General features: G+C 51.2%; 1 protein-coding gene across 4 annotated transcripts in view; it reads right to left on the reverse strand.

Annotated features, from left to right (window-relative positions):
• The window catches only part of PPP4R1 (protein phosphatase 4 regulatory subunit 1), a 147,423-nt gene that overhangs the window by 68,443 nt on the left and 53,074 nt on the right, over positions 1-25,906 (reverse strand). For 2 of the 4 annotated variants that reach the window (XM_038746649.1, XM_038746648.1), the window contains exons 1-2: positions 21,254-21,306; positions 20,975-21,019 (exon numbers count right to left, since the gene is read on the reverse strand). The exons of 1 other annotated variant lie outside the window; for it this stretch is intronic. In XM_038746649.1, the coding sequence (XP_038602577.1) occupies positions 20,975-21,019; positions 21,254-21,260 (52 nt within the window). In that variant the 5' untranslated portion in view covers positions 21,261-21,306. Of the gene's footprint in view, positions 1-20,974; positions 21,020-21,253; positions 21,307-25,906 lie in introns of those variants that run through there. One more of the 4 variants, XM_038746650.1, reaches the window with a different exon arrangement.

Genomic DNA, 25,906 nt, shown 5'->3' on the forward strand with positions numbered 1-25,906 from the left:
TAGAACACCACAAAAAAGTGATCTCTGACCACAAGGAGCTTAGAGTATACAGAGGGAGATAGACATTAAAGTAGATGATCTAATTTAATACAACCATTTATATTCTGTTAGGTGAAATTAAAAGCATAAGAAAGAAAATGCAGGCAGAGGGAGCACTGTGAATTCAAACAGAGTTTAACACTAACCTCAAATGTACTACAGTTTACTTGGGGAAAATTATGGGATAAAATCAAGCACTTAATGCTTCCGGGTTAAAATAAAGTCTTCTTTTTCTAATATTTTGGTTAGCATCAAATGTCAAACACATACTCAATGTACTCAACTTTTTTTGAAGAGAACTATAGAAGTCATTCATTGCCCATTTTTGGGTTGGGACCGTCTCTATATGTTGGAGATTTGTACTTCCCAAGCGCATAGTACAGTGCTCTGTACACAGTAAGCATTCAATAAATACGATTGAATGAATGAATGAATATGGTTCCTCCACTCCTGAGATCATTGCAGCAGTATTGTGGAAATCTAGGCACCAGGCCAACATCTCTCAGTTCACGTTCATCTTCCCTTGGTTTGTCTCTACCCTGTCTTCATCTCAGCACCAGTGGTGGTTCTCCCTCACTGACTCCCCTGTCCCTTGTCCTCACCAACTTTTCCACCCTTTTAACTCCCTCCTGACATCTTTGATGCCCCAACCACCACCCCCATACCTCTAATGGACATGCCAGCTACTTTGTTGACAAAATTGACACTCTCAAAAGTGAGCTCCCTGAAATCCCTCCTTAATCGCTCCATCTCCCTCCCATCCCAACTCCCACTCTCCAATCCTTTTTTTAATGGTGTTTGTTAAGCTCTTACTATATTCTAAGCACTGTATTAAGCACTGGGGTAGATAAAAGCTAATCAGGCTGGACAAAGTCCGTGCCCCGCACAGGGCTGACAGCATTAATCCCCATTTCACAAGCAAGGTAACGGAGGCGCAGAGAAGTGAAGTGAATTGCCCAAGGTCACACGGCAGGCAAGTGGCAGAGCCACTTGGCCAGCTCTCTCAAAATGAGATTTTCTGGTTGCTTTCAAAATCTACCCCCTCCGCCTCTGACCCCACCTCTTCCTACCTTCTAAAAACAGGTATGCCCACTCTTCTTCACTCCAACAATCTCCCTCTCTGACAGCTTTTTCTCCTGTCCTAAAACACGGCCACATCATCCCTGTCTTAAAAAGTCTCTGGATTCTACTGCACCATGTAGCTATTGCTCCTATATCTCCCTCCTCCCATTCCAATCCAAACTCTGTGAACAGGTTGCACCAACTTGCTGCTTCCCCTTACTTTCCTCCAACACCCTTTTTGATCCCCTACAATTGGATTTCTGCTCCTTTAACTCCACTCTCCAAGGTTACCAATGACCTTATTCTTGCCAAATCTAAAGATCCATGTTCGAATCCTTTCCTACTTCTAGGGACCACTCCCTTCTCAGACTCTGTCATCAGCTCTTCCTCCGTGTCTGTCTCCCTAACTATGATGTCCCTCAAGCTCTATTCTGGGTCCCTTTCTCGTCTTACTTTACATTCAGTCCTTTGGAGACACTCATCCACTCCCACAGTTTCCACAATCACCTCTATGTGGAGGACTACCCCACACTAGATTGTAAATTTCCTGAGAGCAGAGATCCTGGCTACCAGTGCTACTACTGTATTGCACTCTCCCAAGCACTTAGTACAGTGCTCTGTAGACAGTAAGAACTTAATAAATACAGTTGTGATCGACTGATTGACTCCCAAATCTACCTCATTGGCCCTGACCTCTCTCCTTGTCTAGAATCCCCTCCTGCCCCAGTACATCTGTTGGGTATCTTGAGCTCAACATACTGAAATTCTCTTCTTTCCCAAACTGACTCCGCCACCTAACTTTCCCATCACAGTTGACACCACCATCATCTTTCCCATCTCTCAAGCCCATAACCTTGGCACTGTCCTTGACTCCACCCTTTTGTTCAATCCCTACATTCAGCCCATTGCCAAATCATTTCAGTTCTTCCTCCACATTTCCAGTATCCATCTCTTCCTTTCCATCCAAACGGACACCACGATGGCCCAGGTACTTGTCATGTTGGGACTTGACTACTGCATTAGCCTCTTTACTGATGCTCCCTTCCTCCAGCCTCTCCCCTTTCTGGTTGATACTTCAATCTGCTGTCTAGACCATTTTTCTAAAACATCATCCTACAAATATCTCCCTGCTCTCCACTTACCTCCGGTGGTTGTCCACTATCTCCTTAGAAAGCAGATATTCCTACCTGTGACACTCAGTTTATTCCCTTCCTAATTAGCCCCTCTTTTCCATCTACAATCTAGCTCCCTCTTCACTCTTTTTCAGACAATTTGCTCCCGGGCCCTCAGTCACACCTTTCAATCGATCAATGGCATTTATTGAGTGCTTACTGTGCGCAGAGCATTGTACTAAGCACTTGGGGTCCCTTGCCCAAATTTTCCCTCTGGCCTCTTCTCATCTGACAGTCCACCACTCTCCCCATCTTCAAATACCCTCCTTAATCCAAGAGACTTTCCCTGACTAAGCCCTCTTTTCCCCATCCACTCTCCCCTCTGCATCTCCTCTGCACTTGGCTGTATACTACTTAAGCAGCGTGGCTCAGTGGAAAGAACACGGGCTTGGGGGTCAGAGGTCATGGGTTCGAATCCCGGCTCTGCCACTTGTCAGCTGTGACACCTTGGGAAAGTCACTTAACTTCTCTGTGCCTCAGCTCCCTCATCTGTAAAATGGGGATTAAGACTGTAAACCCCACGTGGGACAACCTGATCACCTTGTATCCCCCCAGCGCCTAGAACAGTGCTTTGCACATAGTAAGCGCTTAACAAATATCATCATTATTATTATAACTTCTTAAGCACTTTGATACTCACCCCAGCCCCAAAGCACTTATGTGAAAAGCAATGTGGCCTACTAGACAAAGCACAGGCTTGGGATCAGAAGGGCCTGGATTCTAATCCCAGCTCTGCCAGTAGACAGTAGCTCTGTCTACTTTGTGACCTTGGGCAAGTCACTTCACTGGGCCTCAGTTATATCATCTGTAAAATGGGGATTAAGACGGTGAGCCCCACTGGGACAGGGTCTGTGTCCAACCTGATTAACTTGTATCTACCCCTGGGCTTAGTGCAGTGCCTAGCACATAGTAAGCACATAAATACCATACCATGTACATATCTTTACATTCTCCTATCTGTAATTTATTTTAACGTCTGTCTCTCCTTGTAGGCAGTAAACTCCCTGTGGGCAGGATTCGTGTCTACCAACCCCATTACACTGTACTTTCCTGAATGCTTTGTATAGTGCTCTGCACATAGTAAGGACTCAATAAATACCATTTACTGATAGTACAATTCAATAGAACTGGTAAAACCAATCCTGGCCCATGAAGAGCATACAGATTCTCTTGCAGCCAAATTCTTGCTTACGTTTTCCCCAATGCCTGAAACTCCTTCCCCCTTTCCATTGGATAGATAACTGCCCTCCCTATTTTCAAAGGTCTTCTGAAATCAAATCTCTTCCAGGTAGACTTCCATGGTTGATTTTAATAATCCCACCTTATAGCCCCCTCATTGCCATTTCAGCAATACCTACACACCTAATTGAGTATTCACAACACCCCTAGCACTTGGATATATTATCTTTATCCTCTATTACTTTCTTCAGTAATTTTAGTGCCTATTCCCCCGCCCACCCCCATATAACATCCAGTAGGGTAGGGATCATGTCTATTCATTCCATTGAACTTTTCCATGTACAGTGCTCGTCACACAGTAAGCGCTCAATAGGTGTTACTGACTGACTTTTCTTCTCTTGTCTAGGTTAAACAACTCAAATTTTTTTCCTCTAACCCCTGAAACTAATTTTCCTTTTTTTTCATATTTTACTATTTTTTCAATCAACAGTACATATCAAGCTCTTAAAACTCAGTTTGTGTTCATTTTTAAAATATGGTAAACAAGACTGGATATAGTATTTTAAATGGTATAACTAATGGAGGGCATAAGATTACTTCCCTACTCTTGCACATCCATTCTGTTAGTAACAGAGTCCTACACTTTTTTTTCTTTTTAAATAAAGACACTATATTTTTTGACTCAGACTGCTTGGTCTTTCTCCCAGACTTTTCACAGCTCTGCTTGGGTTAGTCTTTCCCCTTCTTGTACTTTTGTGTCTTAAACGGAATATTACGCAGGACTTATACAAAGTACATTCCATCATGCTTCTGTAGGGTTTATTAACTAATTTTCATAGGCTACTTTGAAATGCCTTCCCCCCATCTCCCAATGTGTTGGCAAGCCAGTCCAATTCCGTATCATTTGTAAATCTGATTACCTTGTTTAACATTCCTTCATTAAGGTCATCAATAAAGGTGTTGAAGGGACCCCAGCTGTGAACCAAACTCTGTAGAGTACCAATCCACGGATCCACTTCCTCCTGGGTGAGACTCATGAGCCAACATTGCCCTGCATAACAGTAAAATAACCCAAACCATACTTAATGTCTCCCCTTTCAGACTGAAAGCTCATTCTGGGCAGGGAACATGTCTGCTTATTCTGCTGTATGGTGCGCTGTATACTCTGCACATAGTAAGCGCTCAATAAAGACGACCGATGGATAATCAACAGGGCAATGAGGGTATCCCATAAGGAAGAATCACAAGCCTCAACTCTTACGGATCACACTAATTGCTCCCCGCTTCCCCTTCTAGGTGGTCTATCAGAGGAGGCATTTAACCTTCGTATGGTTTCCTCTTCACTAAGTTATGTTTGTTAATTTCCTAGCATTTAATGCTCTTTAAGTTGGCTGCAAATTATTTTCTTCCTAGTTTCTTAAAGAATCCATTGAAAAAAGTGGTTCAATAGATCTGTCGAAAACAAGCTCAAAATACACAAATGTCAGACCCTACACTTTGGGACGAAAAAAAACCCTACTTTGAAAAGATGGAAACATCTGTATAGGCCTATTAGGAAGCTGAAGCATAAGACTCTTCTAAACATACTCTTGCTCCAATAATATAGGGGTTGTTCTACCCGTTAACAGATCAAATAAAATTTTCCCCTCTTAAGCACTTGGTTACCTATCCTTCTCTCCCCTCTCCACAGCAGCACTATGTGTGCATAACTTTTTATTTATTTTAGTGTCTGCCTTCCCAATAAGGCTGTAAGCTCTTTGGTGGCAAGGATTAATAGCCTGGTGCAACAGAAAGAGCACAGGCCTGGGAGTTAGAGGACCAGGGTTTTAATTTTGGCTGCTAGCCCGTACTTGCCTGCCTGTGTGACCTTTCTCTTTGCCTCAGTTTCCTTATCTGTAAAAAGGAGGATAAAGTATCTGGTCTCCCCACCCCCACTTTTAGATTGTGAGCCCCATGGGCTATAGGGACCTGTGTCTGATCTGATTGTATTGTATCTACCCCAGTGCCTAGTACAGCGCTTAGCATATAGGAAGCACTTAATACCACAATTACTATCATTATTGACTATATTCTCCCCAAAGTGGTCTGCACACAGTAGGCACTAAGTAAATATTATTGCTTTATTTTATTGCACCCTCATGGGGCAAATGGGAAGAGTTGATGAAACAGAAGCTGTGCAGCTAGTGGAAAGAGCACCGGCCTTGGAGTCAGAGGTCCTGGGTTCTAATCCCGGCTCCACCACAAACCAGCTTTGTGACCTTTGATAGATAATCACTTAACTTCTCTGAGCTTCAGTTACATCATCTGTAAAATGGGGATTAAGACTGTGAGCCCTGTGTGGGACAGGGACCGTGTCCAACTCGGTCATCTTTTATCTGCCCCAATGCTTAGGACAGTGTCTGGTACATAGTAAGGACTTTACAAATACCAGAAAAAAGGGCACTATACACTCCCACAATCAATCAGTGGTATTTACTGAGCACTTACTGTTCACAAAGCCCTGAACTAAGTGCTTGTTACAATATCAATCAATCAATCGTATTTATTGAGCGCTTACTGTGTGCAGAGCACTGTACTAAGCGCTTGGGAAGTACAAGTTGGCAACACATAGAGATGGTCCCTACCCAACAGTGGGCTCACAGTCTAGAAGGGGGAGACAGAGAACCAAACATATTAACAAAATTAAATAAATAGAATAGATATGTACAAGTAAAATAGAGTAATAAATACGTACAAACATATATACAGGTGCTGTGGGGAAGGGAAGGAGGTAAGGTGGAGGGGATGGAGGGGGGATGAGGGGGAGAGGAAGGAGGGGGCTCAGTCTGGGAAGGCCTCCTGGAGGAGGTGAGCTCTCAGTAGGGCCTTACATTTGGTACAGGCGATCCTTGCCTTCAGGGACCTTAATAGCTTGATTCTATCCATACATCCTTTTGAACTTCCAAAATGATCACTAGACCCAGGATTTCCCTGAGCAGCACAAGGCTTCAGGAAGAAATCAGAATTCCTTAAGGTACCCAACTCAGCTCCTCCCTCTTTTATGTCTTGAGAATGCACTGCCCTTTCATATACTGCAGCCTGCATTCAGAGCTACCTGAGGACGGTACACAATGGCCACATACCTTCAATGCTGCACTTGTAAACGGCCTACGACTTTAAGCTCCAAAAGGAACTCAAAACTTTAGTCACTTGCTACAGTGCAGCTGTTTGGAGGCAAAACTTCTTTTGCTGGTATAGATAGATGTTAACCAAGTGCCTTGCATTGTAAAAATAAGCCTGCACGTGTTTCATTACCTAAATTAATTTTACTTTTAACTGCATGTGTTGTTAGTAATAACGATAATCACTATTACTACATTAGGGTATCCGTTGAGCACTTACTATGTGCCTTGCACTGTACTAAGTACTGGGGCAGATAAGAGCAAATCGGGTTGGACACAGTCCCTGTTCCACGTGGGGCTCACAGTCTCAACCCCCATTTTACAGATGAGGTAACAGGCACAGAGAAGTGAAGTTACTTGTGCAAGGTCACACAGCAGACAAGTGGCAGAGTCAGGATTAGGGCCCATGACCTTCTGACTCCCACGCCCGTACTCATTCATTCATTAAATCGTATTTATTGAGCGCTTACTGTGTGCAGAGCACTGTACTAAGCGCTTGGGAAGTCCAAGTTGGCAACATATAGAGACGGTCCCTACCCAACAGCGGGCTCACAGTCTAGAAGGGGGAGACAGACAACAAAACAAAACATATTAACAAAATAAAATAGACTAGCAAATATGTACAAGTAAAATAGAGTAATTAATCTGTACAGCCATATATACAGGTGCTGTGGGGAGGGGAAGGAGGTAGGGCAGAGGAGGAGGATGGGGAGGGGGAGGGGAAAAAGGGGGCTCAGTCTGGGAAGGCCTCCTGGAGGAGGTGAGCTCTCAGTAGGGCTTTGAAGGGAGGAAGGGAGCTAGCTTGGTGGATGTGCGGAGGGAGGGCATTCCAGGCCAGGGGAAGGACGTGGGCCGGGGGTCGACGGTGGGACACGCGAGAATGAGGCACGGTGAGGAGGTTAGCGGCAGAGGAGCGGAGGGTGTGGGCTGGGCTGCAGAAGGAGAGAAGGGAGGTGAGGTAGGAGGGGGAGAGGTGATGGAGTGGCTTGAAGCCGAGAGTGAGGAGTTTTTGCTTGATTTGTAGGTGGACAGGCAGCCACTGGAGATTTTTGAGGAGGGGAGTAACATGCCCAGAGCATTTCTGCACAAAGATGATCCGGGCAGCAGTGTGAAGTATAGACTGAAGTGGGGAGAGACAGGAGGATGGGAGATCAGAGAGGAGGCTGATGCAGTAATCCAGTCGGGACAGGATGAGAGATTGAACCAGCAGGGTAGCAGTTTGGATGGAGAGGAAAGGGCAGATCTTGGTGATGTTGCAGAGGTGAGACCGGCAGGTTTTGGTGATGGATTGGATGTGAGGGGTGAATGAGAGAGCAGAGTCGAGGATGACACCAAGGTTGCGGGCTTGTGAGACGGGAAGGATGGTAGTGCCATCTACAGTGATGGGAAAGTCAGGGAGAGGGCAGGGTTTGGGAGGGAAGATAAGGAGTTCAGTCTTGGACATATCCACTACACCATGCTGCTTCACCTATGTAGGATCCAGCCCACGTATCCTGTAACTGAATAAGAGAAGGGGCTCTACTGTAATCTATTTGTTCTTCCTAGTAATTTATTCTCTATCTAATCAGTTACACAAAACAATATCTGCAATAACTAATGCAGATCATTAGAAAGAACTGAGAGAGAAATAAAATTTCCCTTCTTATTAAGAAAGCATTCGAGGCGGCCAAGGAGTTCTGTTGAGGAACTGATTTGAGGAAGAGATGACAAAAAATTACAGGATGTTCTTGGAGAGTGGGAAGGGAAAGCAGAGCAAGGAAGAAGATGCCAATACATGGTTCCTGGAAATTCCAACTCCAAAAATGCAGAAATGAAGTGAAATGTATTATTATCATTATTTTATTGCTGTTAATAATAATAATAATAGTAATTGTTAATTGCTTACTATGTGTCAGGCCTGGTACTAAGCACTGGGGATTGTATTTGTTAAATGCTTATCATGTGCCCAGCACTGTTCTAAGTGCTGGGGTGGATACAAGTTTATCAAGTTGGACACAGTCCCTGTCCCACTTGGGGCTCACAGTCTAAGTATTTATTAAGGGCTATGTGCCAAGGACTGTGCTAATAATCACTGAGATTAAAAAAATAATCAAATTGGACAAAGTCCCCTTCCATATGAGGCTCACAATCTCAGAACTGGGGAGAGCAGGTTGGAGACAAGAATGATGGAGCTAGGGATAAGCTAGTGACAGGCACAGGTCAATCAATCAATCAATCGTATTTATTGAGCACTTACTGTGTGCAGAGCACTGTACTAAGCGCTTGGGAAGTACAAGTTGGCAACATATAGAGACAGTCCCTACCCAACAGTGGGCTCACAGTCTAAAAGTTCAGTGTTCCAATAAGGGCACTTCAAGATTTCACTAGGTCAGGAGACTAAACTTGAAAGCAGGGTTTAGTTTCCCCGAGAGGTCACATTTTTAACAATCTTGGAATTCCTGTATATCTGGACAGAGCTAAGATCAATAATAATCAATTAACAGTAATTATTGAACACTTACTGCATACACATCACTGTGCTAAGCACTTGGGAGAGTAAAGAACAACAGAGTTGGTAGACACATTCCCTGACCACAAGGAGCTTACAGTCTTTTTGTTGGGGGGCGGGAGGGGGAGTGGACAGACAGGAATTAATATAAATAAATGAATTAGGGATACGCACTTTAGTGCTGTGGGGCTCGGGGTGAGTGGTAACTATAGGTTTATTACGGAAATGGATTCCATCCACATTAGCTGAGGATGAATGGTGATGAAGGTCGATGAAGGCCTTCTCTGGGGAATGGGAAAGCCCTGTAGACTGTAAGCTCCTTGGGGGCAGGGATCATACCTAGCAACTCCACTATAGTCTACTTTCCCAAGCATTTAGTTCTGTGCCCCACACACGGTAAGTGCTCAATAAATAATATTGACTGACAGAGAAATAGGAGTAGAAGGAGCACGGAACCAGGTTTAGGAGACCCAGGTTCTAGTCCCAGACCTGGTGGGCTACCTTTGGCATATCACAACCTCTCTGGGTCTTAGCTTCCTCAACTGTAAAATGGGGATAAGATACTTGCTCTCCCTATCTCTTAGATTGTGAATCTCATGTAAGACTGATCTGATTATCTTGTATCTACCCCTGTGCTTTAGTACAGAAGTTTCACACAGTAAGTACTTAAAAAATACCGTAATACTATTAATTACCGTTCTCCTAATAACAGAAGAGGATAAGGGAAGACAGGGAAAGAAAGGCATTTCTTTTTATTTTCAGGATTTTATGGACATTAATATTAATCTATATTCTACAGTAAATCCCTGCCCTGGCTAGGTGATATGTGTGCAATAACTTTCAATTTAAGGATTTAAGTAGGGACAAACCCCTTGGAGAAACCCTATACTGAACTGAGTAACTGACCTAAGTTCTCATATCTTCAGCCCTTGCCTCTCAGTACTTTACAATTATACAATACTATTTCATTCATTCATATTTATTGAGCACGTATGGTGTGCAGAGCACTGTACTAAGCGCTTGGAAAGTACAATTCAGCAATAAAGAGAGACAATCCCTGCCCACACCGGGTTTACCTCAAGTAACACTAGCTTAGGACTACTAACTTGAAACTGCGCTCCATGAGTCAAACACCGAACTGTGTTATGAGTCAATCAGCAGGAAGCAGAGAGTTAGGAAAAAAATTGTGCTTTTGAAAACCTATTTTGAAAGAACTGTATTTTAGAAAATAATTTTAAACATCTATTACTTAATATGGATATCCTCATATGCACTTCATGTATCTGCAGTCTGCCTATTTTTCTTCTATAGCCTCATACGAAATATATTTCCACGTGTGCATGGGTTGGGCTCAGGCTTCTCTTTTTTAGTTATTTCTCTTGTCCCCTCTGTTTCTGAGTTGCCTGTGCTCTACTTCTCTCACAGAAGTAACAGAAAAAGAAAAAGCCTCTCCCACTTTCTGAAGATCTGTTTCCTATTGCTCTGCAAGCAGGTACGACTCCCACTTCACTGAGCCTTTTGTTAATCACGGTAGAGAGCAAAAGTTTCCACCTTTATACTTCAACTTGTCATATGCCTAGGCAGGAAAGGGAGGAAATAAATCTATGAGAACATTAAAACTGATCTATTAAATATATTCCTGCGTTCCTCAAGAAAACGGAAAGAATATCAAGTACATTTTGTTTAAAACGGTTGTGTAAACTTGCTTTCAACAAGATTCTCCTGACCTTGATAGTTCACACTGGAACCAAGATGGTAAAATGGCAGCTTTGTTCAGGGGGAGAGGGGAGGGAGGGGAAAGGAAGGAGTAGGAGAGGAGAAAGAAGCTTGCAGAAAAATAAAAATCCTGGTTCCATTACCACCCCTAAAAATGCCCCTATGCCTTCTCTACTCTCTTCTTCATGGGGGCTCCTGCTTTCAGATATGGATCCCAAAAAGTGATATATCTTGGTGCACACTCAGAAATACACCTCAACTCTAGTGTGCCCCTTAGAAATGTTGTGAGCAGAGATGTTTCACAGAATTAAGAGCGCTGATTAAATCTTTCAGAAGTTAAGCTGCATGTTATGAGGCCCTTGAACCTTTCTTTGTGGGTATCTCTTCACTCTGTCACTGGCTCTGTCACTTTCAAGGCTATTCCAAATCAAAGTTTAAAAACTGCTTGGAATAAATCTTCAGTTAGATGCCTCTAATTGTTAAAGTGTGTAGAAAGAGCTGTCACCTTTTTTGGAAACAAATGTTATTAATCAATCAATCAATTGTATTTATTGAGCACTTACTGTGTGCAGAGCACTGTATTAAGTGCTTGGGAAGTACAAGTCGGCAACACATACAGTCCCTAACCCAACAGCGGGCTCACAGTCTAGAAGGGGGGACACACCCAATTTAGACACACCCAAATTATGGAAAAAAAAATCCATACATCAACATCTCACACAAGATTCCAGGGAGAGTTTAAGTGATACGCGTTATCACTCCAATCTCCCAGCTGCTCTAAAAATGAAAATATAAATCCGAATTTCTGTGGCTTTAAGTAAACTGACCTATATATTAGTTAGCTTAAATGCAAAAGATCCCAATGAACACCTTACTCGTACTATCTTCCAGAACCCTAAAAACCGAAGACTGAAAACTGGAGGGTTGTATTTTTATACGATTCTAAAGTCATTCATTTTTCTGAAAAATCGTTCAGTCTGCATCTCCTTAGTCTTCAAAACTCTGGTGGTTGCCCATCCACCTCAAACAGAAACTCCTTACCGTAGGCTTTAAAGCACCCAATCACCTTGCCCCCTCCTACCTCACCTCCTTACTCTCCAACTCAGCCCACATACTTCGTTCCTCTAAAGCCAAAGTAGTCACTAGACCTTGATCTCATCCATCTCCCCAAGTCCTGCCTCTGGCCTGGGACCCCCTCCCTCTTCATATCTCTCCAAAGCCTTCTTAAAAGTTCACCTCCTCCAAAAGGTCTTCCCCGACTAGACCGTCATTTCCTCTTCTCCCAGTCCCATCTGCATCACCCTTGCACTAGGAGCTGCCCTCTTTATTCACCCCACGGGCCTCAGCCACACAGCGCTTAAGAACGTATCTGTAATTAATTTATATTAATGTCTGTCTTCCCCTCTAGACCATAAGCTCATTGTGGGCAAGGAACATGTCTACTAACCCTGTTTATATGATACACTTTATGGTGCTCTTCCAAGTGCTTAGTACAGTACTCTGCACACTCTAAGTGCTCAATAAATGATTGACTGACTGATCAAACAGAAACTCCTTACCATCAGCTTTAAAGCACTCTTTCAGCTCATGCCCTCCTACATTACTTCACTGATTTCCTATTACAACCCACTCTGCTCACTGTACCTCATCTATCTAGCCACCAAACCCTTACCCATGTCCTGCCTCTGGTCTGGAACTCTCCCAACCTTCAAGGTCTTACTAAAATCACATTTTCTCCAAGAGACCTTACCCGACTAAGCCCTCACTTCACCTGTTCCCTCTCCCTTCTGCACTATAAATATAAACTTAAAGTTTATAAACATATAAACTTTTAAGCATGTAATATTCATCCCATCCACACCACTGATGGACATACTCATAATTTATTTTAATGCTGTCGCCCCATCTAGACTGCAAGCTCCCGGTGGGCAATGAAAGTGTTTACCACTGTTGTACTGTACTCTACCAAACAACACAGTGATGATGACGATGATGGCATTTATTAAGCGTTTACTATGTGCAAACCACTGTTCTAAGCGCTGGGGAGGTTACAAGGTGATCAGGTTGTCCCATGGGGGGCTCACAGTCTTCATCCCCATTTTCCAGATGAGGTAACTGAGGCCCAGAGAAGTTAAGTGACTTGCCCAAAGTCACACAGCTGACAGTTGGCGGAGCCTGGATTCGAACCCATGACCTCTGACTCCAAAGCCTGTGCTCTTTTCCACTGAGCCACAGTGCTCTGCTCACAGTAAGCACTAGATACCACTGATGGATTCCAGAGCTAATGCATCATATTTGCATCCCAAGACCTCTGATTTTATGTTTTAAAAATAAGACAAGACCAATTTTTAATTCAATATATAATTTTTATGTTAAACTCCTAACTTCCTGTGCTGATTTACTAATGCCCAGCTTAACACTTAGAATTTCACATTAAAAGCCATATTTATGTTCATAACCTCTAAGTAACCTTAAGTTAAACTATATTCCCCATTTTCACATGTTTGCAATTTCCTTTAAAAAAAAAGCCTTAAAGCCAAGTTCCTACAAGATCCAAGAATACATTGTTAGATTCTTCCCTCCCCCCAGCCGGGCTGCAACTCAAGACAACCTACCTTTTCCTGCTTGAAAAACAACTAGAAGCCTAGGGCAGCTCTTATGGTCTTTTTTTTATTTTTGGTATCTAGTGTATTTGCCAACAATGCCCCTTTTACTCTCCCTTTTCCTCCAATGTACGCAGGTGCAGCCCTTCCTGGGTAACCATAAACTTCTTTCTCCCCCTTTCTCCAGGTTTGGATTCCCACTTCAGGAAATGCAGCCAGCAGAGGAACTGGAATCTGGCCAGCTAGGAGCCTCTCCCCAGGCAACAGGAGTACATTTGGCTTCTCGGTTCGATCCCGGGAATAGGGCCAGATCCAAACAGGCGGCAGTCGGGCTTGGGCCTGGGACCCCAAGGGGTGGAGAGGCTAGGCTATAGGCAGAAAAGGAGCTAGACCAGAGTTGGAACCATATTGCTACTGGCAGGCACCTTGCTAAAATCAATCAATCAATCAATCGTATTTATTGAGCGCTTACTGTGTGCAGAGCACTGTACTAAGCACTTGGGAAGTACAAGTTGGCAACATATAGAGACGGTCCCTACCCAACAGTGGGCTCACAGTCTAAAAGGGGGAGACAGAGAACAGAACCAGACATACTAACAAAATAAAATAAATAGATATGTACAAGTGAAATAGAGTAATAAATATGTACAAACATATATACATATATACAGGTGCTGTGGGGAAGGGAAGGAGGTAAGATGGGGGGGATGGAGAGGGGGACGAGGGGGAGAGGAAGGAAGGGGCTCAGTCTGGGAAGGCCTCCTGGAGGAGGTGCCAACTTGTTCCCAATATCCCTGCTTCTTCATTGACATCATAACCCAGCTCCACTCAAGAATAATAACAATAATGGTATTTGTCCAGTGCTTACTAGTGGATACAGCACAGTCCTGGGAGTCGGAAGGATTTGGGTTCTAATTCAGGCTCCACCACATCTCTGCTATGTGACCTCAGGCAAATCGCTTCTCTGGACCTCAGCTACCTCATCTCTATAATGGGGTTTAAGACAGAGTCCCGTGTGGGAAAAGGACTGAGTCCAATCTGATTAACTTGTAACTACCCTAGTGCTTAGAACAGTGCTTGGCACATAGTAAGCACTTAACAAGTACTATAATTATTGTTATTATTATTACATGTGTACATTAATTACATTAATACATTAATAATTACATTAATTACATTAATTACATTAATACATTACTAATGTATTACATTATTATTACATGTTATTATTATTACATGCTGCTTAGAGAAGCAGCGTGGCTCCGTGGAAAGAGCACGGGCTTTGGAGTCAGAGGTCATGGGTTCAAATCCCGGCTCCACCACGTGTCTGCTGTGTGACCTTGGGCAAGTCACTTAGCTTCTCGGAGCCTCAGTTACCTCATCTGTAAAATGGGGGTGATAACTGTGAGCCCCACGCGGGACAAGCTGATCACCTTGTATCCCCCCCCCCCCAGCGCTTAGAACAGTGCTTTGCACATAGTAAGCGCTTAATAAATGCCATTATTATTATTATTATGTGTCAAGAACGGTTCCAAGTGTTGGGGAAGATACAAGATAATCAGGTCAGACACATATGTCCATGTTTTACTGGCTTGACATGACTCTCGGCACACTCTCCTAACATCGCACTCCCTCCACTGCAAGCAACAGGAGGCATCACTAAGTTAGTCCTTTTCCTGGAGTTCTTGGCCATCGCTGCTGTCAAGGACTCAAGCCCCTGCCCAGAGAGCAGAAACCGCGCACCAAAAGACTTGGGCCACCGATTAAATTTAGCTGCAGCTAAATACGAATACTGAACTGACTATTCAGGAAGCTACAACTTTTCCAGATTTTAACAACAGATTTCTGTTAGTGTTTTTAAAAGGCTGGTGTTTCTTGGTGGTATTTTGATGCTATGTGCCCAGCACTGTGCTAGACACAAGACAATCAGATCAGATACAGGTTGTCCAGCTAACAAATACTAAGTGTAGCAACTGAGTCAACTAGGGAGTCCAAGGACAGTTTCAAAAACTAAAAATGGGTTATTTCAATTTAACAAAAAGTAGCAAGCTGGTTTGTTTCATACACATAATATTGTTGAAAAGTTTTAGACTGTGAGCCCACTGTTGGGTAGGGACTGTCTCTATATGTTGCCAATTTGTACTTCCCAAGCGCTCAGTACAGTGCTCTGCACATAGTAAGCGCTCAATAAATACGATTGATGATGATGAAAAGTGAATTGCGGGTTGGGGTTGCTCCCTACAAGACTGCTTAGGGTTTCCCCTTCATTGTTTTCTTTTACCCCATTCCCTTTGTTCCCTTAAAACAATAACTATTCTAAGAAAATTTTATGCAAAAACTTTTAGGGGCAGTTTTATAGGTGGTAAACGTTTGGGAATTCTATTTAAACCAACCCTCCAGACCACAACCTCACTGATATGCCTAAGTATATCAAGAAGCCCTTGGGCAAAAGCCACTTGGACTTCCACTCCTCAACTTGGGGGGCATTCACCCGTTGTTGAGTAGGGACCCTCTGTATGTTGACGATTTGTACTTCCCAAGCGCTTAACACAGTGCTCTGCACACAGTAAGTGTTCAATAAATACGACAATGAATGAATTCAACCTACTAACACCAGCGGTCCTGCCCTGCTCCACGAAGGCCACCGTCAGACCTTCCAACGATTTTTCATTCCTTCAATCGCCTTTATTGAGCGCTTACTGTGTGTAGAGCACTGTACGAAGCGCTTGGAAAGTACAATTCGGTAAGAGATACAGTCCCTACCCAACAACGGCTCACAGTCTAGAAGAGGGGAACAGACGACGGAACAAAATTTTTCCAACCTTCCTCTTGTTCGCCTCTCTTACACCCTCCGAGACCTTCCCGAGCCACCACAAACTCAGCTGTCACAAACGTTTCCAACGGGGTGAAACCCAAGGATCATCATCATCATCATCATCAATCGTATTTACTGAGCGTTTACTGTGTGCAGAGCACTGTACTGAGCGCTTGGGAAGTACAAATTGGCAACATATAGAGACAGTCCCTACCCAACAGTGGGCTCACAGTCTAAAAGGGGGAGACAGAGAACAAAACCAAACATACCAACAAAATAAAATAAATAGAATAGACATGTACAAATAAAATAAATAAATAAATAATAATAATAATAATAAATAAATAAAGGATCCCACCAAACCCGGGCCTTGCCTACAGATGCCATCCCAAACGCCTAGAGGACCGTCCCATCGCATCCCCTCAGACCTGGCGTCTCCATCCATTTGAGAGATAGAACAGCGCTTGGTGAATAGTGAGCGCTTAATCGATACCATCACTATTATTTTCGGGGCCGCCTCTATCTGTTGCCGACTTCTACTTCCCAAGCGCTTGGTCCAGTGCTCTCCACACAGTAAAGTGTTCAATAAATACGACTAAATAAAGGCTTTCATCCCAAGTTTTGGCCTTCCGACCTCTCGGTCCGGACAACTGGAGGCTGCAGAGGGAACGGAGGCAGCAGACCGGAGGAGAAACTTCTACTTCCCAAGCGCTTAGTCCAGTGCTCTGCACACAGTAAGTGCTCAATAAACAATTAATAAAGGCTTTCATCCCAAGCTTTCGTCTTCCGACCTCTTGGTCCAGACAACTGGAGGCGGCAGAGGGAACGGAGGCAGCAGGCCGGGGGTGGGGGAAACTTCTACTTCCCAAGCGCTTAGTCCAGTGCTCTGCACACAGTAAGCGCTCAATAAATTCGACTGAGTGAATAAAGGCTTTCATCCCAAGCTTTGGCCTTCCGACCTCTCGGTCCAGACAACTGGAGGCGGCAGAGGGAACGGAGGCAGCAGGCCGGGGGGAAAACTACTTCCTAAGCGCTCAGTCCAGTGCTCTGCACACAGTAGGCGCTCAATAAATAATGAATAAAGGCTTTCATCCCAAGTTTTGGCCTTCCGACCTCTAGGTCCAGACAACTGAAGGGGGCAGGGGGGACAGAGGCAGCAGGCCGGGGGGCAGGGAGGACTTCTACTTCAAGCGCTCAGTCCAGTGCTCTGCACACAGTAAGCGTTTAATAAATACGACTGAGTGAAAAAAGGCTTTCATCCCAAGCTTTGGCCTTCCGACCTCTCGGTCCGGACAACTGGAGGCGGCAGAGGGAACGGAGGCAGCAGGGCGGGGGGGCAACTTCTACTTCCAAGCGCTTAGTCCAGTGTTCTGCACACAGTAAGGGCTCAATAAATACGACAGTGAATAAAGACTTTCATCCCAAACTTATGCGTTCACTAAATATGACTGAATGAATAAAGGCTTTCATCCCAAGCTTTGGCCTTCCGACCTCTCGGTCCAGAGAACTGGAGGTGGCAGAGGGAACTGATGGGGGGGGGGGGGGGGGACACTTCTACTTCCCAAGCGCTTAGTCCAGTGCTCTGCACACAGTAAGGGCTCAATAAATACGACTGTGTGAATAAAGGCTTTCATCCCAATCTTTGTCCTTCCGACCTCTCGGTCCAGACAACTGGAGGTGGCAGAGGGAACTGAGGTGGGGGGACACTTCTACTTCCCAAGCGCTTAGTCCAGTGCTCTGCACACAGTAAGGGCTCAATAAATACGACTGAGTGAATAAAGGCTTTCATCCCAATCTTCGTCCTTCCCACTTCTCGGTCCAGACAACTGGAGGCGGCAGAGGGAACTGAGGCAGCAGGCCGGGGGGGGACACTTCTACTTCCAGAGCGCTTAGTCCAGTGCTCTGCACACAGTAAGGGCTCACTACATACGACTGAGTGAATAAAGGCTTTCATCCCAATCTTAGGCCTTCCGACCTCTCGGTCCAGACAACCGGAGGTGGCAGGGGGAACTGAGGCAGCAGGCCGGGGGGGGGGGACACTTCTACTTCCAGAGCGCTTAGTCCAGTGCTCTGCACACAGTAAGGGCTCAATACATACGACTGAGTGAAAAAAGGCTTTCATCCCAAGCTTTGGCCTTCCGACCTCTCGGTCCAGACAACCGGAGGCGGCAGAGGGAACTGAGGCAGCAGGCCGGGGGGGGACACTTCTACTTCCAGAGCGCTTAGTCCAGTGCTCTGCACACAGTAAGGGCTCACTAAATACGACAGAGTGAATAAAGGCTTTCATCCCAAGCTTTGGCCTTCCGACCTCTTGGTCCAAACAACTGGAGGCAGCAGGCCGTGGGGGGGGGACACTTCTACTTCCAGAGCGCTTAGTCCAGTGCTTTGCACACAGTAAGGGCTCAATAAATACGACCGAGTGAATAAAGGCTTTCATCCCAATCTTTGTCCTTCCGACCTCTCGGTCCAGACAACTGGAGGTGGCAGAGGGACCTGGGGGGGGGGGGGGGGACACTTCTACTTCCCAAGCACTTAGTCCAGTGCTCTGCACACAGTAAGGACTCAATAAATGCGACTGAGTGAATAAAGGCTTTCATCCCAACCTTTGGCCTTCCGACCTCTGGGTTCAGACAATTGGAGGCAGCAGGCCGGGGCGGCGGGGGGGGGGACACTTCTACTTCCAGAGCGCTTAGCCCAGTGCTCTGCACACAGTAAGGGCTCAATACATACGACTGAGTGAAAAAAGGCTTTCATCCCAAGCTTTGGCCTTCCGACCTCTCGGTCCAGACAACTGGAGGCGGCAGGGGGAACTGAGGCAGCAGGCAGGGGGACACTTCTACTTCCCAAGCGCTTAGTCCAGTGCTCTGCACACAGTAACGGCTCACTAAATACGACTGAATGAATAAAGGCTTTCATCCCAAGCTTTGGCCTTCCGACCTCTTGGTCCAGACAACTGGAGGGGGCGGGGGGGAAGGAGGCAGCAGGCCGGGGGGAAAACGACTTCCTAAGCGCTTAGTGCAGTGCTCTGCACACAGTAAGGGCTCACTAAATACGACCGAGCGAATAAAGGCTTTCATCCCAAGCTTTGGCCTTCCGACCTCTCGCTCCAGACAACTGGAGGCAGCAGGCTGGGGGGGGACACTTCTACTTCCAGAGCGCTTAGTCCAGTGCTCTGCACACAGTAAGCGTTTAATAAATACGACTGAGTGAATAAAGGCTTTCATCCCAATCTTAGGCCTTCCGACCTCTTGGTCCAGACAACTGGAGGCAGCAGGCTGGGGGGGACACTTCTACTTCCAGAGCGCTTAGTCCAGTGCTCTGCACCCAGTAAGCGTTTAATAAATACGACTGAGTGAATAAAGGCTTTCATCCCAATCTTAGGCCTTCCGACCTCTCGGTCCAGACAACCGGAGGCGGCAGAGGGAACTGAGGCAGCAGGGCGGGGGGGGACACTTCTACTTCCAGAGCTCTTAGTCCAGTGCTCTGCACACAGTAAGGGCTCAATACATACGACTGAGTGAATAAAGGCTTTCATCCCAAGCTTTGGCCTTCCGACCTCTGGGTCCAGACAACTGGAGGTGGCAGGGGGAACTGATGTGGGGGGGGGGGGGGACACTTCTACTTCCCAAGCGCTTAGTCCAGTGCTCTGCACACAGTAAGGGCTCACTAAATACGACTGAGCGAATAAAGGCTTTCATCCCAAGCTTTGGCCTTCCGACCTCTCGGTCCAGACAACTGGAGGTGGCAGAGGGAACTGAGGGGGGGGACACTTCTACTTCCCAAGCGCTTAGTCCAGTGCTCTGCACACAGTAAGGGCTCACTAAATACGACCGAGTGAATAAAGGCTTTCATCCCAAGCTTTGGCCTTCCGACCTCTCGCTCCAGACAACTGGAGGCAGCAGGCTGGGGGGGGACACTTCTACTTCCAGAGCGCTTAGTCCAGTGCTCTGCACACAGTAAGCGTTTAATAAATACGACTGAGTGAATAAAGGCTTTCATCCCAATCTTAGGCCTTCCGACCTCTTGGTCCAGACAACTGGAGGCAGCAGGCTGGGGGGGACACTTCTACTTCCAGAGCGCTTAGTCCAGTGCTCTGCACACAGTAAGCGTTTAATAAATACGACTGAGTGAATAAAGGCTTTCATCCCAATCTTAGGCCTTCCGACCTCTCGGTCCAGACAACCGGAGGCGGCAGAGGGAACTGAGGCAGCAGGGCGGGGGGGGACACTTCTACTTCCAGAGCTCTTAGTCCAGTGCTCTGCACACAGTAAGGGCTCAATACATACGACTGAGTGAATAAAGGCTTTCATCCCAAGCTTTGGCCTTCCGACCTCTCGGTCCAGACAACTGGAGGTGGCAGAGGGAACTGATGGGGGGGGGGGGGGGACACTTCTACTTCCCAAGCGCTTAGTCCAGTGCTCTGCACACAGCAAGGACTCACTAAATACGACCGAGTGAATAAAGGCTTTCATCCCAAGCTTTGGCCTTCCGACCTCTGGGTCCAGACAACCGGAGGCGGCAGGGGGAACGGAGGCGGCAGGCCGGGATGGGGGAAAGGGCCGCCCCCCCCCCCCCCCCCCCCCCCGGCCGCCTTCCGGGCCCGGGCCTTTTCCTCTTTTTCCTCGCTGGGATTTCTGTCCGGTTTGGGATTGATGCCGCCCCCGCCCCCCCATTCCCGGCTCCCCCGGCCCCCCCTGACCGAATCGAGGGGGGCGAGGCCAGGCCCGCCGCATACTCACATCCGTCTACCTCTTCCTGCAGGTCCTCCTGGAGCAGGGAAATATCTGAGGGGGAGGAGGAGGGGGGAGGAGGAGGAGGAGGAAAGGGAGGAGGGGGGGAGGGGGGAGAAAGAGGGACACGGTGAGCGCCCCCCTTGGGGCCAGGGACAGACCCCTCCTCCTCCTCCTCCTCCTCCTCCTCTTCCTCCTCCTCCTCCTCCTCCCCGCTGCTCCCCGCCCTCGTCCCCCCAGCCTCCCCTTCCCCTGCCCGGGAGGGCTGGGGGGGGGAGGGGCACATACCCGCCATCTTGCGGTCGCCCCCTCCTCCTCCTCCTCCTCCGTCTCCCTGGGCTCCGGGGCTACATTGGCGCCGCGCGCGCGCGCGCTCGCGACCGGCGAGAGGAAGCGCGGGCGCGCGCAGGGGAGGGGGCGCGCGCGCGCGCGCTGAGGGGGGGGCGGGGGCTGCCGCTCGGCCACTCCGCCCGGGGAGGGCGCGCCCCTAGGCCCCTCCTCCACACGGGCTCGCGCACCGCCCCTGACTGGCTGATTGACAGGCGGACGAACGGGCGGACTGACGGGCTGGCGCCCCGCCCCTGCCTGGCTGATTGGCAGGCGGACTGACAGGCTCGCGGCGCGCCCCTGACCGACGCTCCGCCGGGCTCGCGCCCGCCCGGGCTCGCGTGCCCCTGACTGACGGACGGGCTCGCGCCCCGCCTGGGCTCGCGCGCTCCCGACTGCCTGGTTGACGGACGGACGGACGCGCGCCCCACCCGGGCTCGTGGCGCGCCCCCGACTGGCTGATAAAAGGACGGACGGGCTCGCGGCGCGCTCCCGACTGCCTGGCTGACGGGCGGACGGACGCGCGCCCCGCCCCTGACTGGCTGATTGACAGGCGGACGGCCGGACGGGCTCGCGGCGCGCCCCGGACTGGTGTCCCGACGGGCTCGCGGCGCGCCCCTGACTGACGACCAGGCGGACGGACTGGCTCGCGCCCCGCCTGGGCCCGCGCGCTCCCGACTGCCTGGTGGACGGGCGGACGGGCGCGCGCCTCTGACTGGCCGATGAAAGGACGAACGGGCTCGCGCCCCGCCCGGGCTCGCGCGCCGCCCCTGACTGACTGATTGACAGGCGGACGAACGGGCTCCCGCGCCCCTGGCTGACGAACGGGCGGACTGACGGGCTGGCGCCCCGCCCCTGACTGGCTGATTGACAGGCGGACGGACGGGCTCGCGGCGCGCCCTTGACTGACGTTCCGTCGGGCCCCGCCCCTGACTGGCTGATTGACAGGCGGACGGACGGGCTCGCGGCGCGCCCTTGGCTGACGTTCCGTCGAGCTCGCGCCGCGCCCCTGACTGACGGACGAACGGGCGGACGGACGGGCTCGCGCCCCGCCTGGGCTCGCGCGCCCCCGACTGCCTGGTTGACGGACGGACGGACGGACACACGCCCCGCCCGGGCTCGTGGCGCGCCCCCGACAGGCTGATAAAAGGACGGACGGGCTCGCGGCGCGCCCCTGACTGACTTTCTGTCGGGCACGCGCCCCTGACTGGCTCGCGCCCCGCCCCTGACTGGCTGATTGACAGGCGGACGGACGAGCCCGCGTCCCGCCTTGGCTCGCGCGCTCCCGACTGCCTGACCGACGGACGGGCGGACGGACGCGACTGGCTGATGAAAGGCCGGACGGGCTGGCGCCCCGCCCCTGACTGGCTGATTGACAGGCGGACGAACGGGCTCGCGCGCCCCTGGCTGACGAACGGGCGGACTGACGGGCTGGCGCCCCGCCCCTGACTGGCTGATTGACAGGCGGACGGCCGGACGGGCTCGCGGCGCGCCCTTGACTGACGTTCCGTCGGGCTCGCGCCGCGCCCCTGACTGACTGACGAACGGGCGGACGGACGGGCTCGCGCCCCGCCTGGGCTCGCGCGCGCGCGCTCCCGACTTTCTGGCTGACGGGCTCGCGGCGCGCCCCTGACTGGCTGATGAAAGGACGAACGGGCTCGCGCCCCGCCCGGGCTCGCGCGCCGCCCCTGACTGGCTGATTGACAGGCGGACGGACCGACGGGCTCGCGCGCCCCTGACTGACAAATGGGCGGACAGACGGGCTCGCGCGCTCCCGACTGCCTGGTTGACGGACGGGCAGGCAGACACACGCCCCACCCGGACTCGCGGCGCGCCCCCGACTGGCTGATGAAAGGCCGGATGGGCTCGCGCGCCCCTGACTAGCTGATTGACAGGCGGACGGACGAACAGACGGGCTCGCGGCCCGCCCCTGACTGGCTGACGAAAAGACGAACGGGCTCGTGCCCCGCCCCGACTAGCTGATTGACAAGAGGGTTTGCGAGCCCCTGACTGGCTATTGACAGGCGGACGGCAGGCTCACGGCGCGCCCCGACCGACGTTCTGTCGGGCACGCGCCCCTGACTGACGAGCGGACGGACGGGCCTGCGCCCCGCCTTGGCTCGCGTGCTCCCGACTGCCTGGTTGACAGGCGGACACACGCCCCACCCGGACTCGCGGCGCGCCCCCGACTGGCTGATGAAAGGACGGATGGGCTCACGCGCCCCCGACTGGCTGATTGACAGGCGGACGGACGAGCGGACGGGCTCGTGGCACGCCCCTGACTGACGTTCTGTCGGGCACGCGCCCCTGACTGACGAGCGGACGGACGGGCCTGCGCCCCGCCTTGGCTCGCGCGCTCCCGACTGCCTGGCTGACGGGCGGACACACGCCCCACCCAGACTCGCAGCACGCCCCCGACTGGCTAGACAGGCGGACTGACCGGCTGGCGCCCCGCCCCTGACTGGCTGATTGACAGGCTGGCGGACGGGCTCGTGCCCCGCCTTGGCTCGCGCGCCTGCTCCCGACTGCCTGGTTGATGGGCGGACGGGCGCGCGCCCCACCCGGGCTCGCGTGCCCCTGACTGAGCCCACTGTTGGGTAGGGACTGTCTCTATATGTTGCCAATTTGTACTTCCCAAGCGCTTAGTACAGTGCTCTGCACACAGTAAGCGCTCAATAAATACGATTGATGATGATGATGAAAGGACGGATGGGCTCGCGAGCCCCTGACTGGCTGATTGACAGGTGGACGGCCGGACGGGCTCGCGGCTCGCCCCTGACTGATGGACGGGCTCGCACCCTGCCTTGGTTCCCACGCTCCCGACTGCCCGGTGGGCGGGTGGGCGGGCTGGCTCGTGCTCCCCCGACTGACTTTACAACGGGCTTGTGCCCCTGACTGGCTGACTGACAGGCGGCCGGACGGGCTCGTGGCGCGCCCCTGACTGGCTGATTGACAGGCAGACGTACAGGCTCGCGGCGCGCCCCTGACTGACGGACGGGCTCGCACCCCGCCTTGGCTCGCGCGCTCCCGACTGCCTGGTTGGAGGACGGACACGCGCCCCCGACTGGCTGATGAAAGGACGGATGGGCTCGCGCGCCCCTGACTAGCTGATTGACAAGCAGTCGGGTGAACGGACGGGCTCGCGGCGCGCCCCTGACTGACGTTCTGTCGGGCATGTGCCCCTGACTGACGAACGGGTGGACGGATGGGCCCGCGCCCCGCCTTAGGCTCGCGTGCTCCCGACTGCCTGGCTGATGGGCGGACGGACGGACTCGCGCCCCACCCGAGCTCACGGCGCGCCCCTGACTGGCTGATTGACAGGCGGACGGATGGGCTGGCGCCCCGCCCCCGACTAGCTGATTGACAGGCGGGCTTGCGCACCCCTGACTGGCTATTGACAGGCGGCCGGACGGGCTCGCGGCGCGCCCCTGACCAACGTTCCGACGGGCTCGCGCCCCGTCCGGCCTCGCGCGCCACTGACTGACTGACGAACGGGCGGACGGATGGGCTCCCGCCCCGCCTTGGCTCGCGCGCTCCCGACTGACTGGTTGACGGGCTCGTGCCGCGCCCCTGACTAGCTGATTGACAGGCGGGCAGACGGACTGACAGGCTCGCGGCGCACCCCTGACCGACGTTCCGGCGGGCTCGTGCCCCGCCTTGGCTCGCGCGCTCCCGGCTGCCTGGTGGACGGGCGGACGGGCGCGCGCCCCGCCCGGGCTCGCGCGCCCCTGACTGACAGACGGGCTCGCGCCCCGCCTTGGCTCGCGCGCTCCCGACTGCCTGGTTGACGGACGGGCTCGTGGCGCGCCCCTGACTGTCTGATGAAAGGACGAACAGGCTCGCGCCCCGCCTTGGCTCGCGCGCGCGCGCACTCCCGACTGTCTGGCGGACGGGTGGACGGGCGCGCGCCCCCGACTGGCTGACTGACAGGCGAACGGACGGGCCGGCGCCCCACCCCTGACTGGCTGATTGACAGGCGGCCGGCCGGACGGGCTCGCGGCGCGCCCCTGACTGACGGACGGGCTCGCGCCCCGCCTTGGCTCGCGCGCTCCCAACTGCCAGGTTGACGGGCGGACGGGCGCGCGCCCCGCCCGGGCTCGCGGCGCGCCCCCGACTGGCTGATGAAAGGACGAACGGGCTGGCGCCCCGCCCCTGACTGGCTGATTGACAGGCGGACGGCCGGCCGGGCTCGCGGCGCGCCCCCGACTGACGTTCCGACGGGCTCGCGCCCCGCCCGGGCTCGCGCGCGCTCCCGACTGCCTGGTTGACGGGCGGACGGTCACGCGCCCCACCCGGGCTGGCGCCCCGCCCCTGACTGGCTGATTGACAGGCGGGCGGCCGGCCGGGCTCGCGGCGCGCCCCCGACTGACGTTCCGACGGGCTCGCGCCCCGCCCGGGCTCGCGCATGCGCGCTCCTGACTGCCTGGTTGACGGGCGGGCGCGCGCCCCTGACTGGCTGATTGACAGGCGGGCGGGCGGACGGGGTCGCGCGCCGCCCCTGACTGTCCGACTGACTGACAGTGTGGCTCAGTGGAAAGAGCCCGGGCTTCGGAGTCAGAGGTCACGGGTTCGAATCCCGGCTCCTTCAGCTGGGTGACCTGGGGCAAGTCACTT

This window comes from Tachyglossus aculeatus, chromosome 5, assembly GCF_015852505.1.
Source record: "Tachyglossus aculeatus isolate mTacAcu1 chromosome 5, mTacAcu1.pri, whole genome shotgun sequence".
NCBI lineage: Eukaryota > Metazoa > Chordata > Mammalia > Monotremata > Tachyglossidae > Tachyglossus > Tachyglossus aculeatus.